At 43.7% G+C, this 17796-nt stretch overlaps 1 protein-coding gene across 3 annotated transcripts in view; it reads right to left on the bottom strand.

The window, feature by feature from the left end:
• The window catches only part of LOC106654903 (DEP domain-containing protein DDB_G0279099-like), a 43071-nt gene that overhangs the window by 15011 nt on the left and 10264 nt on the right, over nucleotides 1-17796 (bottom strand). For 2 of the 3 annotated variants that reach the window (XM_014375033.2, XM_014375035.2), the window contains exons 3-6: nucleotides 17568-17739; nucleotides 15979-16062; nucleotides 15744-15887; nucleotides 12201-12257 (exon numbers count right to left, since the gene is read on the bottom strand). In XM_014375033.2, coding sequence (XP_014230519.1) covers nucleotides 12201-12257; nucleotides 15744-15887; nucleotides 15979-16062; nucleotides 17568-17739 — 457 coding nt within the window. Of the gene's footprint in view, nucleotides 1-3971; nucleotides 4207-12200; nucleotides 12258-15743; nucleotides 15888-15978; nucleotides 16063-17567; nucleotides 17740-17796 lie in introns of those variants that run through there. The other variant, XM_014375034.2, reaches the window with a different exon arrangement.

Consider the following 17796-nt stretch of genomic DNA (forward strand, 5'->3'; position numbering starts at 1 on the left):
TACGAGTTTACGCGGCTGATGTATACATAACTCGCGGGCAAAATCGACGAGCTATAAAAGCGCAATATATACCATTTCACCTGCGTAGAGCTGTATATTTACATTATTAATTCAATCTCCGTCTCTATAGAGCGCGAACAGTTCGCGGTTAAATGATGCATAATACCAACGAGCCCATGCACGCCGGTGTATGTATATGTTTTTCACACACCGCAGACTCCGCGCGTATACGGTATTAATTTACTCGCGTGGACTGTATATACACAACAGATTTTTGTCGGTTTTGAACCGCGCGCTAAAAAAGAAAAAAAAAAAGAATTAAACCCGCGACGAGTACACGCATTTACAAGATCGTTGAAATTTCACCGAGAGAAGAGAAGAAGAAGAAGAAGAAAAGATTTAACACACGCACGCATGTGCTTGCGCCTTAGCGGGATTAGCGACGCGAGCGAAAGATAAGTCGGCGCAACTCGAGTCTCTTGTATACAGATGCGTCGCGCGCGCGCGACACGAAAACCGGGTCAAGTGTACCACCACACACACACGTCTAAGTGCGCGAGTTTATATGCATGCCCATATGTATAATACACACATTTGCTGCACTGGTATACTGCCGCGACGTTAAAACGCGAACGCACAAACTGAAACTGGAACTGACATCTCCGCCGCAACTTCACGTATACATGTAATATATAAGTCGAGAGTTTTCAGTGCGTCGAGAGAGGAGACGAGAAGAAAAAGCGCAACGACGACTTATAATACTTATGTACTCGCGCGAACTTTGTCAATCGTTCGCGTGGGTCGTATACGTAAATTGCGTCGTCCTTTCGCGTGCGTGTGTGTAGGTGCGGATCGATTCAAAATATATAAAACGCATCGATCCTATAGAATGATTCGCGAGTGCGAACCAACTAGGCAGAATAGAAAATCGTATATTATAAGAGACCCGAGAGCTAGACGACGTCTCTGAGAAAGTTTTGAAATTTTCAACTCGTCCGCGAGCTGCGCGCATCGGAGTTAATTAAAATAAATTTCCAAAGCGCGCGCGCACGAGGCTCTGTTTACAAAAGGGAAAATTAAGAGAAGAGGAAACGAAAATTGGAGCTAAAAGAAACAATAAGTGCGAGAATTGCTGCTCGCGCGCGTGCGATGGATAATTGGCCTTATATATACTGCGCAGTGTGCGCGCTCGAAAGTATTTTGTATATACGCGGTGCAAATTGCCGCTGATTTTTATACTTTATTTTTTCCCCTTTTTTTTCATGAAAATCCGAACGAGAATCCTCTGAATGCGCGGAGAGCTAGTTGACAGACGAGCGCGCGAAAGATGCAGCTTGTACGTGTTTTTCTTGAGAAAACGCATTAGGTGAAAAAATTGTGTGAGATTCGAGATTGGATTGATGCTGCCGCCGCCGACGCCGCGTGTGCGCACCCGTGGATTGTTTAAAATCACGCGAGCATGGTTATTATTGTAATTTTTTAATTCCCATACACCCGAGTAGAGAATGGGTCATTTATAGAGGCTTGAGAAAAGCGCGAGTTTGCAAAAAAGTCTCGTGTTTAAAAACTCGTTTGTCAAATACCGGCTAAATACTCGAAGCCTATAGTAGAGTGTAATTAAAGGTACCGATTCGGTAGGTCGCGGATTAACGAGCATCTAATCGATAAACACGAAATAAACAAAAATATTCTCTGCAACGCGTTGGAGTATAAATTACTGCAGATCGTAGAAAATAAAATAAAATAAAAAAAAAAATGAAACGCGAACCTCAGCACGCTCGACAGTGCGTAAATTTTTTCATATCATAATATATTCTACTCTCTTGGATTTCCGTCAAGCTGCATCATGCGCTGTGCTTCATTGTCAAACGCGAGTTCGGCATAGGTACATTGCACATAATGCATGTTTAGTACACGCTCGGGTTACAATGTACACAACACAACATATATATGCAGCGACAGACGCGCAAAAAATTCGCTGAGCCGAGACGCGCCGCACATGTATGCATGTATAGCTGTCGTTGAAATTAGCTGCGGGTCACAATAGCGATTTATGCCCTGATTCAATGGGATACGCTGCGCAAGCAACCGCACACACACACACACACACTCATTGTTTTTTCTTTATATATTTCGTTGTATACAGCTACCAGAAAATTTACAATGAAAAATTATTAATAAAAAATCTAGCATTACGCCGAATGAAAAACATATGGATTTTCGCGTGGACAAAAAATAGGTAGCTATACGCAGCACATCTCATTAACGATGCGCCGTTAGTGTAATGCCTCGCGAGATTCGCGGTATACTATATACATAAAATAAAATCGAAAGACTCTCTGTTGCCTGGCAAATCCGAGAGCGGAAAATTAGCTCGGCAAAATTCGTTTATACACTTCTCCGTCGTTATAAAATTCCTCGCGGTGTGCAATATAATGTAACGTATGCAATATATATCGAGGCGGAAAAGTTCGCGCCGCCGCCACCACCGCCGCCGCGTTTATTTACTATTTTTTCCGGCTTTCGTTCGATCGCAAGTAGTATAACTCCTCGAAAAATTACAGGATATAAAAAATAATTTGATGGATTTAAAAGTGAAATCAGCGATCGCTACGCGGAGGCCTGATCTGCGTGTAGTTTAGATTGAATCGCGTCCATTATACGTATACGCGATATGGTTTTTCGACCGAACCGCGCGATCGCACGTACGGATAGTTTTGGCTCTGTACGCTGCATAATATGGCACACACACAATTATCGAGGCAATTGCGGAACACACACACACACACACACACACAATGTTATTATGGCGATCGTCGCGTTATAAAACACTACATGCCCGTATGTAAAGTCAATCTTATCGTGTAATATACGGACTAATTACGAATCTAATCGCGACCAATGTACGTGTTTTTAGATCGAATTTTCAGCGGCAATGATGAATTTCGAGGATACCGGTGCAATATTATTGGTCTACCGATAGTAGAAGAGATTCGTTTAAATGTCTCGGATGTTTATATACATTACGCGAGATAAGTGTATCGAACGAAACCTTTCAACGCTGCCTATACATCGCGATATCGCTTCCAAAGAAAAATATGTTTTTCTTTATCCTATAACGACGTTACGAGAACCGATGCTTTCTCAGATAGAATAATATTAATTCACAAAATGGTTCTCGGACATAATGCATCACATCTTGCTCGATAACTACGAACTTCCGAAATTCGAACTCGGGCTCGCGGCTAATAAATACGGCTTAACAGCCAATAATAACAATATCACGTCGCGTCCCGAAGTTTGTTTTACACCCGGCTAAATGATACATATATACAAGGCATTATAGAGGCAGATGTGTCTAAGTGTATAAACTCTCGAGTTATTTCACACGTACTCTTCTCGGCTTGGCTGCGCTTGTATATAACTCTACTCTCCGGCACGAGAGAGCAGCTACGCGCATGGCGTGAGTTCGCAATTCGTTAAATTAAGCCTTTATTGTGTCTTTATCTCGCTGATTCGCACTGCTATATGTACACCATCTCTATCCGTGTGCGCGTATTATTATAACCGTGGCGTGTACTTTCGAATTGAATGGGCTTTTTCGACGCCTGCATATTTTAACCTTATACATATAGAAGCCAATGTCAACGAACTGTTCGTTTGTTATATTCGACTTGTGCGTATATCATCGAAGATGCGGGTTTGTATATTTTCAATTATTTACCCTTTTTTTTACATAAAAAAAAATAAAAATGGCTCTTATTACATCGGTCGTAAAGAGTTGCGCCTTATATGGACCTCGATTCCGGAAGATATTTTTCTTCCGCAACGAAGCTCTCTATATATTTCGGCGTTTTATACACACAAGCTCGATCACGCGAGAGCTTATATGGCGAATCGTTTAAACTGTAAACACTCGATGACACAGAAATACACTTGGGAATTATAAAGCATCATCGTCGTCGTCTTACGTATATAGTGTTTTTCGGCAAACGATCTACTGCTAACGGCGGCCTGCCTGACACGCCGTTTTTCGATTTCGTGGATAATACGGAGAACACTGAATACAAAAAGTATACGATACAGCCGTCAAGTTTTGAAAATGTAACACAACACACTTTTCGATAAAAAAAAAAAGAAAGAAAGAACAGAGCGTCAAGCTCTATTCCAGCGCACTGTATCTATAGACACTCCCGAGAGCAGCGGAGTTGGTAGCGCTCGGGCTGCGGTCGGAAAACTGAGACTCGCGCTTCGGAGCGGCTAAGGCGGCGACTCCGCGCTCGGAGGCCTATACACCAGGCTATATAGCACATTGTGTATATGAAACGAGGAAAGAGAGAGAGAGAGACGCACATGCTCGCGCTGGGCTCGACCACGCGCCGCTATGTACGTATTATATATAACGCACACAGGAGGCTTGCAAGAGACACTGTTGTACATGTGTATAAAAAAAAACGAGTGGGGTATACGCCGCTGCCACTGCACTCGTCGTTCGAATAATTATATTATTGCACACAGAGAGTATATAATACAGTGGCACAAATAGATATCATCGCGCCTCGATTTCGACGCCCTCTGGCCATGTATAGTGTCGTTTTTTTTTTCGAGGGTAGACCACTTCTCGCAACTCGTGTGCGGCGTAGTTAAAGTACCTCGAGAGCAGTTATTGATTAGGGATTTCGCGTGTGCTTTAACTGTATAGCGGCGGCGGCCGATTGTTGCCGAGACTTTCGCGCGCGGGCACGTAGTTTCACGGCAAAGAGTTTTGCCCCCAAAAACTGAACAAAAAAAACTGACGACCTGTTACAAATCGACCGATTCGTTGTTATATTCTCGAAAGTTATGGAAGCGAAAACTTCATTATACTTCGCTGTGTGCCTCTACGTTCCGTTATGAAAGCGTTATAGAAGATTTGAAATATCACCGAGGTACACACACACACAGGCAGCGGGGGGAATTGGCTAAACTTTTTTTTTATTGCGTCGAACTCGTAATTAAGAAGCAGCACCGATGAGGTAACTAATTGCTGAATTAACATTTGCAGTGTAATTTTCGATCGAGTACGCATCGATCGGACTTTCTATGCAAGTAAACATCGTGGACACACGATACGCGTCGAGTTTTTTATTATATCCAAAGAAGAGGCAGGAGAAGAGGAAAAAAATGTTTGTCCATGACCGATGCGAAGTAGAGAGAGAGATCAAATAGAGCGTTAAAAGGTGTATACGATATAATAATCGAGCGACAAAACCTCGAGAGCCGTGCAGAAACAATTGCCGCATCCACTCGGCGACTGTCCCCGCCGCTTCTCCGAAGAGGATGTTTACTTGCAGTCGGCGCGCTATCGATCGATTTGGCCATTCGACAAAATATTTAATAGCCTGTGCAACACAATGGGTAATAATTGTGTATAGGCTGTTAGCCGTTGTATCGCGCATAATATCTAGAGTGCTTTTTCGCTGTGTGCCTCGCCGTACGACGATCGAGCTCCTTGACAATTTATTCGAAAAAATTTTTTTACGAGGGACAACAAGCTTAATAATGTTTTTTTTTTTTTTAATAATAAAATAATAAATGATTCATCGATGAGAATGAATGATTGAAGAATAAAGTGTAATTAACTTTGTACTTTAAAAGAAATTAAAAGTAAAACTGAAAATGGATCAAGATGCAGGTGTACGGGATCGCTACCCACGAGAGCTATCCGATGAGAAAAAAAAGAGCGAAATACGAATTACGATACGTTCCTCCTTTTCACGCTTGAATTAGAATGTCACAAAAAGCTCCCCGCTCGGAGATAATATACACTTTCTATGACACGAATTTTCGAATGGATCTCGCGCAGCTGGATTTAATTAATTTAGGATTTAATTAAAAGAGAAGTATACGAAGATAACGATAAGGATATTTTTTGTCAACGAGCTTTTATACAGTTTCGCCCTGTAGAATGAAAAATGAAAAGTCAAATTCATTAATCCCGTTTTTTTAGGAAAATAAAAAACGACGGTATTTTTTCAAACGTGAAAAATTATAAATTTTTCACCACACATCGATCGCCGCCACCGATTGTACAATTATTTATTTAGAAAAGTACCCGCACTCGCCTCTTCTAATCGCGCAACAACAAATTCACCTATAATTATCGGCGGCTCGAAGAGAGCGATTACATTTCGCAAGAAACATTTTCATCGCGTTTCGCGGAGAGACTGCGTAGTGGTAGCGATGGTTTTTTAAACGACGAAAAGATGTTGTTTTTTTGATAACTCGTCGATAATATCGAGTGAAAGTTCATATAACGTGTATATAATGGCTCTATGCGCCTCCTATTTAGTAGATATACACGCGTATATATGCATGCGATCGTTCTACTTATTTTGCTGCTGCGCACGGCGCGCATATAATGAACGCAGAAGTTTATTGGAGACGATGTTCTCGGAAAACTGCCTCGTAGGCTAAATATCTCTTCCCGTATTAATACCGTATACGGTATGTACGAAAAAATCAGCACATCATCGTCCTTCTTTCGCGATCGCGACGCGCGATGATCGTTGGCAAAAGACAAAGAAATAAGTAAGTGCTGCAATGCAGTAAACCTCTCTTGGCTATACGTGTATATACGGCGCTCGGAAAAACACGAATGAACATGGCCATAAAACTAGAGGTATATATAAGTGCAGTAAATATACGTGTGTATACACACACACAGACAAACGCTCGGGTAGAGCTTTCCTTTCACTCCTCTCCTGTATATAACTCTGGCAGTGCTAAAAGAGCAAGAGGTAACGCGTGCGCGCGAACATATACACATGCACTGCGCAGCTATATATGTATATATGGACAGCTCCTATAACGGCTCTCTCTCTCTCTCTCTCTCTCTCGAAACATCATTCGCGTTTGCTCCATCGCTAACCAGCTGCTGCCTCTTGCACGCGCGCATTTAACTATTCTTCGTAATTTCGCCGCGCATTTTTTTTATCCGCGGGCAGAGCACACAGCTCGCTTCGCCTGAATCAAAAATATTATAATCCGATTCCCTAATCGCGTTTCGCGTGGATAAAGGCGAGATTGCGGCTCGATCGAGGGACTGGTTCGATAAGCCGACTTAATTATTCCAGCAACGCGAGTGTGCGCGCAATATCGCGGATTTAAAGTATTTGATAATTGCCCGCGCGCGAGTTGCGCGTTTTTCTACGTACGCGTGTACAATACTGCATAATAATATGAGAAAGTTCCGAGTGGATATTGCCTGTACGTTATCGGGCACGAGATTATTGTAAAAATCATATTTTCAAATCCAGTTATTTTCTCATTATTGTCGGGGAGCGAGAAAAAAAAATATATTTCGTCGTTATGGACGGAGCTCCGATCCATCTACAGCGTAAAGCGTTGATAAGACAGGCACACGCACATTGCCATTTTTCTCGTATGTCAGGGTTAAACCGTATAGTCGCAGCTCTCATCGCTGGTGAAGGGATCTTATTTTAATTCAAGGCTCGAGCCCGATAGAAGAATGAATGTTGTACAAGCGTTTCAACGTGTAGATAAGAATATTATTATAGTTTTTTTAGGCCAAGTATGTACACTGTCAAATCAGAAAGTATCAAAACTTGGAAGTCATTTTTTTTCTTTTGTTCAACTGCATAGAATAAATTATGCATCAACTTAGTTGGCAGAAATAATATTTATAAATGATTGGGTACAAATTTCAACTTTTGAAACTGTATTCCGTATGTCTTGAAGAAGAAAGATTGAAGAAATGTTCTGTTTTTCGCAGTCCAGGGCTGTAATATATTATTAACAGCTTCAAAAACTTGTAATACTAAACAATAACAATAACGGAAACGAATACATGAAGTTGCAGACCGGACTCAATATAGTCTCATTCAATGCAGTGCTCTCAAAAGCAACGCTCAAAGTACCCGCGAAATTGAAATTAATTATACAAATATAAATTTTTATTGTAGACACTTTTTTTGCTCTCGTTAGAGTTAAAGTTAGAGTTTGCTATTAAATTAAAAAAATTGAATAAATAACCAATAATAAAATAAAATAATAATAATAATTAATAAAAAAAAAAAAAATCAATTTTTTTCAATAGAAATTTAAATCGGCGTTTTTCGGCGTTTTTATATAAATTTGAATTTCACGGGTAATTTGGATGCTGCATCAGAGAGCACTGTGACAGTCAAATTCAACCTAATTACTGCTACTCCGAAAAATGCCTTTCTCTTTTTCGTCGCGCACATGTTTTCACACGCCTACACATGGGATCTCTCAGTCTTGACCATGTGCTTCTAGTGTAGTAGTCTTTAAAAATTGGTTAAAATTGTTGGCGATCGTGTGTCGTGTGTGAGTGCGCAAAACGATGATGAGTCGGTGGTTACAAATTCTTATCAAAATCATAACTTTGAAGGATAAGCGTAAAAAGGTCAATTGGAGCATCGAGCAAGATCGACATGATTTTTTCTGGGAAATTAACCACATAATCAGAAACTGGGAGGAAGAACTTCCACATCTCTTGGATATCTTTCGTCCCGAAGAAATTGAGATTCTTCTCTTGGACGCTGCCAAGTACACGTTCAAGGATAGAAATTACGTTTACGGAAAACGATTCATCAATTTCGTGGCGCTCAGCGGCTACAAGATCGCGCTCGAAGCCGACGAGGACGGCAATCCACTTGTGCCCCGCACCACACCGATACACCTAGCGTCGAGGCGCGGCGAATGCGGCAAGGTTTCGGCGGTACTGTCGAACGCCGATCGCATAGGTAAACTTTTTCAAATATACAACACGTTCGATGCGAACCCCGTCGATGAATTCGGCCGTACGCATTTTCACATAGCCTGCGAGTACGGCTGCGACGCAGTCGTGCAAAAGTATCTCGAGCTCGGCCGGGCAGATCCGAATTTCGCCTGCCCAGCGACGAGCGACGCGCCGCTTCACTTGGCTCTGAGGGACATATTCATCAACACGGACATCGTCAAGTCGCTGCTGGAACACGGCGCCGATACGATGGCGACCAACGCGGAGGGCTCGACACCCCTGCACGTGATCAGTAAAAAATTCACGGAATGCGACTACGCTGCGGCGTCGGTGTTGCATTACGGCGGAAAAAACGTGCGAATCGATGCCCGGGACAACGAGGGCCGCACACCGCTGGATTGGGCTGTGATAACTATCAAGCCGAGAGTCGTCCATACGCTTTTGAATCGAGGTGCTGCTGATCTATCCGACTTTGTTTTTCCCAACGAGAGTGACTTTGAAGAATTATTTCACCACGAAAATTATCACAATATTCGTTTCAAATTGAGAGTAGTGTCCGGCGCTCTGACCGTTGTGGAGCTTCTCGAAACAAAAGGACACGAGATAAACCGAAGCGACGCCATGACGTTAATGAAGGTATTCGCCAAGCACCAAGTGTTCAAAAAGTCCGCGGATATCGGCGAACTTTGGCACGAAGAGGAGGAGTTCGCGAACGCGGCAAAGGTCTTGATGATGAAGCGGGGTCTGTCGCTTCACGACTCGATTCGACTGACGCCCAAGCAGGCGGCGAAACGACTCGAGTACGACGACTACTACAAGTTCGGGTGCATAACGTACGGTTTGCGCGTGCTGCCCGAGAAGTATCGCGAGGCTTGCTCCGCGCACCTGTGCGAGAAGCTGTCGCGAGGATTTTATCACTCCTGGGCGCTGGAGCCTTTCATGCAGTTGATCAGGTATCGGCTGCCGGTCGAGTGCTGCGAAATGATCCTCGATCGGATGGAGAACGAAGATTTGGGCAACGTTTGCTTGGCGGCTGCACGGCAAAGGTCTACCGAGGAACGCGAGATCGACGCTGAGAGGCCGGATCTCGAGATGGCGACGCTTCGGCATACGTTTCGTGCATTTTTTTACGTCTTGTGTTATTTGGTGTTGTATGCACTTTTATTGTCATTCAGTGGTGTATGTATGTATGCATCCGATTTAAATAAAGCATGTAAAAATTGAGTTTTAATTAATTTATGTATAACCACCCAATCGTTCGATGTGAAATATCTCAAATTTTGTATTCATTCAGCAACGCACGAATATGCATAATAAACTGCACTCTAATTACTCGAAGTTTAGCTCGACGCTTGTAAACAGAAACTAGAGCCATCTACGTAGAAATCTCGAGAAACTCAATACTCGCTGTTTTATCCTGACTGGCCTGGTACGTTTTCTCATTATACGGTCAATTCCTACTTTATCGGCTCCGACGGTAACGTCCGTTTACTATCTACGGGCGATGCAGTGCTTCGTAAATTCGAACGAACATCGACTTTTGCAATAACTCGAAAATAAAAAAAAAATTTTAATTACCCCAAAACTCGACTGGTTTCGCCACGAATGCGGGCTAATTTTCGCTCCAGTCCACCTCTCTTATAAATAGAAAATATACATAATGTAAAGTTGGAAATAGATCGAAATGGCACGGATTTTATTGAACGAAATGAAAGTGTCGGAGAGCGAGCGATGCCGATTTATTATATGGAAGCTTTTGTGGGTTACTACTACGTCGCTCGCCCCGTCTCGAGCTTGATTCGGAGAAATACGAAATCAAAAGCGTTCGTTATTATTCGTTTTCTATACGCGACGTTCTCGAGCGGAACGAGGGAGATTTCGATTTATTACCGTGTGTGTTTTGATCTGGGTGTATAGCTTGGCAAGGAAAACGATGTTTTTTAACCAATTAGTATATGTACGAGTATAGTACGACTAGTCATCGATCTCGGAGCTGGTGTTTATCTTTGAAAAATTAGAATGCGCAATTCGAACGAAAAAAAAAGGTCAATAGCAGGGCAATAAAATACACGCATACACACACACAGAGAGATCGATGACACACATCCGCGAAACTGCACGCAGCAGTAGGCCAAAAGTACGGAGCGATATCCTCCGCGAGCACACGGGGCGAGCACAGGTTCTGTACACAAATCTCACAGGTTGTCGTCGCATGTGCTGCTGCTGCTGCTGCATCGTGTATATAGTGCGCCATACACGGCCCGCGACGCGCACGCCCGACAATCAACACACACACACACACACACACACACACACATGCACACACTGCAACAGCAACAGCAGTGAGTCGGCTAATGGCACACACAAGCGCGCGCACACACTCGGCAATTTCGCGAGAGCACGTTTTTTATTCGCTCCAATGATTTTCAAGGTTTTTCCTGTATGTATACGCGATCGTCGCGCATGTACGTGCGTTTACGCGCGCTGCACTTGCAAGTGTATGATATTACGCTGCGGCTTACGGAGCAGTTCGGCAGCAGCAGCGCCACATAAATAATTTTTCGGACTATATTTTCACCCGCATCTTGGGACCTCGAGCCGAGCGTACGCGTGATTCGTGGAAAAATCACGGCTCCTTTTCGTTTTTCTCATTCGTCGATGGCCTAGAGTAGCACTGATTTATATATGAAGTTTTTTTTTTTCAAGTGTAAAGAATACAATATGCAAACTGCATTACACACGCATTCATCATCGTGCATTTTTTTTTTCGTGCCACCGGAAAGAGTCGCGCTCGCTCGGTATTTCTTTATCTAAACGAGGCACGCGCGCGCGCTCGCTCCCGAATAGGCTAATAAAAATCTTTTGCGCAAGGTCGCGGATTTCGTTCCATTTCTTCGCTATGCTTTCGGGATCGCTTGATTATTATTATTATTATTGCAAAAAAAAAAAAACGTGATCGGCTGCAGGGACGTTTCGCACGATCGAAAATGAATTAACTGGCTTGTTGTCGACGACGACGACGTCGGCTCGCTGCCGCTGCTGTTGCTACTATCGTCGCATTATTATCGCGCGCAGACAGCGGCAGGCAACAGCGGCAGCAGCAGCAGCCGAATCGGTTAACAAAACAAGCAGCTAAATTGTATACGCGCACAGCCTTCGGAGCATTTATGCATATACACGCTCGTGTGCATGTGTAAGCGTTAGGAAAAGAAACCCAGTGTCGAATCACCACCGCGCGTACAGCAGCGAGTGCGAAAGTATGCGTAACTCGCGCCGCCGCTGCTGGACACGAAAAGAAGAAAAAAAAAACAGTGGTACTTGCTACTATCGGCTTATATCCTGACTTCACACTCATGCTCGCGCTCGTACACGTGCATTATACTTACACAGACTTACGAATTGTATGTATATTATATCAAGAGATGGCATTACTCACTTTTTCTTGTGTATTGTCGATTGTGCGCTCGCCTCTATCTCGACTGCCGAAGCGATTCTGCAACAGAGAAAGACGGAGACAGATAAAAAAAAAGAAACAACTCAGATATATCATATACAATACACGAGTACGTGTATATCGCGATGAGTTCGGTGGTATTAGTCAGTTGCGATCGGTCAATCGAACAAAATTGATCACGCGCTGATGCAGTACGAGGCAGAAACAAGCAAGTGTTGCTTATATATACAATAATATACAGTCAGCCGGTGACTATGTAACCGACGACGACGACGTGCGCACGAGCGTATAGCATTATTATATCTATACATATTCATAAAAAAAAAAAAAAAAAAAAAAAAAGATTATACGCACGCACACCTGCGCTCGCGACGAGACTCTGTGTTTATGTAAATCGCGACGAAGAATTTTTCGCATAACGTCACTACAACGCAGAGAACGATGATCCATTCGCCGAGCGCAAGGATGACTACCGACGATCGCTGCTGCTGCCTAGCTGCTGGTTTTTTATCGCGAGAAATCGATACTCTTTAGCCATCTCGAATCGTGTGCACGCGCGCATTGTTATAAACTCCGCGACTATACGCAACAACAAATCGACTGAATGAAATCCAATTTGTGTGCTCGCGTCGACGACTACGACGATCGATCGATGAAATAATGACCGCTTTATGATGATACAATGACAGTGGTTGAGCGCGCGCGATTACGCCCGTGCCCGATCGAGCTTCGAACAATTGACGAAAAAGAAAAAAAAAGCGTCACTTTATCGGCATGGCACGAAAATATCGATTGCTCTCTTATATACGTGACACATGTGGCACGGAGCTTATATTATTATTGTTATTTAGTCGCGATCGGCTCGCGAAAAAAAAAACGTATAGAAGTGTATTATAAGAAGAGGAAGAGAGAGCCTCACCCCCATTTTAACCACAAACTGCTTGAACCTCTTCATCTTTGATAATGTAAAAGACGATATTTTCACTTTTGTATCGAAGCGACACGGCGCACACGCGCGACAATCAAGTGCAACTCGGCACTGCCACGGCGAGTAAGCACATATTATTATTAAAAATCTTCACTTTCACTCGTTACATTCGTGCCTCGTCGACGACGAGAGCGACGACGACGTCGATTGCCGATTCTTCGGCATTTTCCCTTTTTTCGGTTTTTGGGCTTTTCTTCGGTCACATCGACGCACGCAAAACACACACACCCGCGTCAATTTTCGGTAAACGAACTGCACTGAAAACACACGACTCAAGAAGAACGAGTACGCGCGCCGCTGCTACAAATTTCATGAAAATATGTATACGTGCAGCGTAGTAGAGCGCGTCTGCGCGACTGACTGACTGCATTATATCAGCTGTTGGCTGGCCGATACACACACACAACTCTATACATGCTATATTTTGCTCCTTCCTGCGCTCGGGCAATACACATATACATACGCACGCATATATATATGTATAATAGCCGCGCCAAGATAGCACTTGGAAATCCCGAACGTGCGGCGGCAGCGTGCGCGCGCGCTCCGGAGCGAGCGAAATATATATCGCAAGCAAGAACGAGAGGGAGCAACGATGATCAAGAGCGAGCGAGCGAGCGAAAAAAACGATACGCGCGTGCTGCGCTCGTTTTCGCGGCAAATTTCGCGATGATTAAAACTCGCGGCGAGATACACTACTCTCGATGCTGCTGCTGCGCATTATATGCAGACGCGCGCGAGCCGTGTGTTTTATTAGCGATTTCCCGGATGTCGTTCGGCTGTGCCTCCACTACTACTACTACTACTACTAATATGTGTCCTTTTTTTGTGCGTGCGTGAAAGGATGAGAGAGTTTAGTTAATATAGTCGCGAGAGACGAGGATTTCGAACATTTCGGGCGATTTTTTTTTTTGTATAAGTAAGGCCGCGCGAGTATCGTCGTCAACGAGCTCGTTAACCTGCTTATAATGTAATAATGCATAGGAGGAGGAGAAACGGCGACTCATCGACGCTTCTCGGATAAATAAACTTGGCCTGCGACGCGGAGGCCGAAAATTATAACAAGCGTCTCTTGATGATACAGCTAAATGAACTTTTTGATAACGAGAATTGAAATAATAATAAAGTCCCGAGAGAGAGAGAGAGAGAGAGAGCATCGATCGATATTGAAAATTAAAGATAAGACGTAACAAAACACGTGTGCACGCGCTCGAGTACATTATTATAGTCATTGAATTCGAATCGATATACGGCCTGAGCACTGGAAATTCGCAGGTATTATACACTTCGATACGCAGCTATACTCGAGAAAACAAAAACGAAATGCGCGCGCGAAGAAAAAGAAAAGCCTAGCCTAAGCGCATAATTTATACTAAACGAGACGCGCGATTCACTCGCGTAAATACACACACATGCACATGATATAAAGATCTGTGCGCGCACGCATTATAGTAGTGCATGTATAATATAAAAGCCAGACGCGATCGCGTGCGTGCGTACGCGTGTATTATTGGAAAGTGTAATGAGTAATCGAAGGCGCGTGTGTGCAGTCTTGGTGGCCAGAAGAAAAAAACAATGATCCCCCTCTCGTTGGTTTCACAAAAAAAAAAGGAAGAAGGCGAAGGAAAAATGTCAAGAAAAGTAGAAATTTAAAGGCTTGATTAGAGCCTGAATTCTCGCGAACATCCAACGCGAAAAAGAAATGGATACCGATTCGATCGTCTATTTTGCGTATATATCGCTGTTGCTTACGAGTAAAAACACACATCATCGAAGCGCCGTGAAAAAAAACACACCTCTTTGGATACCATGAAAAAAAAACACACCTCTTTGGAATGCTGCGAAAAAAAACACACCTCATCGGAGCGCTGCGAAAAAAAACACACCTCATCGGAGCGCTGCGAAAAAAAACACACCTCATAGAATGCCATGAAAAAAAACACAGCACATTGGATGCCGCGAAAAAAAACACAGCTCATTGGATGCCGCGAAAAAAAACACAGCTCACTGGATGCCGCGAAAAAAAAACACACCGAATCGAAATTTGTTGCGTTTTTATTCTGCTGTGTTTTTTTTCGCGGCATCCAATGAGCTGTGTTTTTTTTCGCGGCATCCAATGAGCTGTGTTTTTTTTCACGGTATCCAATGTGCTGTGTTTTTTTTCATGGCATTCAATGAGGTGTGTTTTTTTTCGTGGCGCTCCGATGAGGTGTGTTTTTTTTCACAGCATTCAATGAGCTGTGTTTTTTTTCGGGGCATTTTATCAGTATGTTTTTTTTCGTAGCGTTTTTCACTGTGTTTTTATTCGTAAGCAACGGCGATATATCCTCGAGTGTAATTGATTCATTTTCCCTCTCGTCGTATATAATTGCCGATCGTTTCCGCGAGTAATTGCAAACGCCTGCGATCGTCCTAGACGAAGACAAAAGTCAATCTATATGCGGTACGGAATACAGCTCGAGATCGTATCGGACCGATGACGGCTGGGCAAGGTCGATATACAGCTCTTAAAGCGGGTAAGCGTAAGCAACACTTACGTGCAGTGAATTGAAGCCATCGGGCGTCGTGGTCGCAGTCGTCGTTGACGTTGCCGACGTCGTCGTTGTTGCCGCTGTGGCGGTCGAACCCGCGACCGCTACTTGATTCCGATTCTCTATGACTGTTTTGATTTGCTCGAGTACCTGCGAGTACATATGGTAAATTATTAATTGAGAAAAATGTTCAAATTTCAAGCGGAAGGCAGCTGTGTATATTGGCAATATGCGAACGCACCCTCAAAGATATCCGATGCTTTTGTTGAGTCGACTGTGGCTCCTTGGACTCGGGCGAGGCGCTGCTGGCCTTCACGTAACGCCGCTGCAAACGATTTCAACGATCAAAATAAAGCTCAATCGTATTTTTGCCATGAGTTATGTTTAATATTATAAGACAAACATCAGAAGATGTTCCAAATTGTTTTGACTCGACTAGTTATACTGATCTGAAATTTTTTCGTCACTTGCGGATTCATAATACTCCATCTGTTGATGGTTTCGACAAGCTCTCAGTCAAATAGGACGTTATATTTATTTCGATAAATCTTGTTACAATTCAAGACGAATTTAAGCATTTATAATCAAGATGAAACTTTAAACAAATTTATAAAGATTGGCGTGCGTCGAAGGCGTAACACGACGATCTGCATTGAACTTTTTCATAGCCCCCGCCAAACGTCATATGAGACGTTCCACGCGAAAAAAGCTCTCGCAAGCTCGATCGCTTCGCGCCACGCACTTTTTCATTCATATCCATGCCCGAAATAAAATTAAAAATAAGAGCAAGAGGCGAACAAAGATCCTCGCACTCGTACCGATCATAGAAACAAGAGCGAAATACAATATATATGAAAAGCGCGCGTGAGGCGTGCGCATAAACGCGAAAATCGATGGCTATCGCACGGGCGCACGATATCGAGAGCGAGCTGCTGCTGCTGCTGCTGCAATTGCTGGCGGTGCATTTGAACGAGGAGCACAAAATCGCGATGATCCTAATGCGCCTCGATATGTACAACTTCGGACTCTTCTTTTCAGCTTTCAAAGTGTATCAGAACGGAACGCGCGTAGTAGTAGCTATGGCTCGCGCACACCTTCGACTGCCGCTGCTGCTGCTGTTCGTTGAGTTTCATTTTGTTCGTCGACGGATAAGGATCACGTGTACGCGATAAACGAGTACACGCATTTTCGGACGCGATGCGCAGCAATTAAATGTCGATTATTATTCAACTTTATAGCTCCCCGCGTCCGAGGCCACGCAGAATCCCAACGATTGATTTACTTTTTATTTCGTATACGCACAATCGACTCCTCTCATCGTTGAGAGAGAGAGAGAGAGAGAGAAAGAGAGCTTTTTAGAATACAACTCGTATTTGCACGATATCGTGTATGAGAGCAACAAAGTGGTGCAAATTTTACGCTACCGCGATCGAAGGCAAACACATTCGAGAAAACTTTCTTATCTCTTTTTCTCTATTTATGCTAGATTAGGCAAGCTGTGTGTGTTGTGCACTGCACACGGACAATGCGCAAGAGTGTGTCTGTGTGTGTGTGTGTAGTATATAAACTTGGCTGCAGCGAAAATAGCCATTGTTGTGCTCAACGATGTGCATAATAGCCCGGCTTGCTAGTACAGTATATACACAACAAATAAATCGGCGCGCAACTTTCTCGCGCGTCGCGCACGCCAACGTACACAACACACACAACAACAATCGAGGCGATTGTAATTGCAGCGCCGATAAACGAGCGTAGAGCCCGATATAAATAGACAATTTGGCTCCAGTCATAAAACTGTTTATTTAATAAGTGCGTATGCGTGTGTAATACCTCAAGACTCGCGTGCATCTCGAGGGAGGACGAGAGTGGCCTGGCGCGCTGACCCGAGCCCTCGCCCGGGAAGACGCTGTCGTGCGAGACCGACAGCTGGCCCACGACGGCGCCGCCCTTCTGCAGCAGCTGCGAGAACGAGTCCTCCATACCGCGACGACGCAGGAACATCCTGGAGTGGAAAAGACAAAAAAAATCAAGACGCGAACTCGATGAATTTCAACATTCC

Source organism: Trichogramma pretiosum, unplaced genomic scaffold (assembly GCF_000599845.2).
Source record: "Trichogramma pretiosum strain Unisexual culture from Peru unplaced genomic scaffold, Tpre_2.0 scaffold23, whole genome shotgun sequence".
In the NCBI taxonomy this organism is placed as follows: domain Eukaryota; kingdom Metazoa; phylum Arthropoda; class Insecta; order Hymenoptera; family Trichogrammatidae; genus Trichogramma; species Trichogramma pretiosum.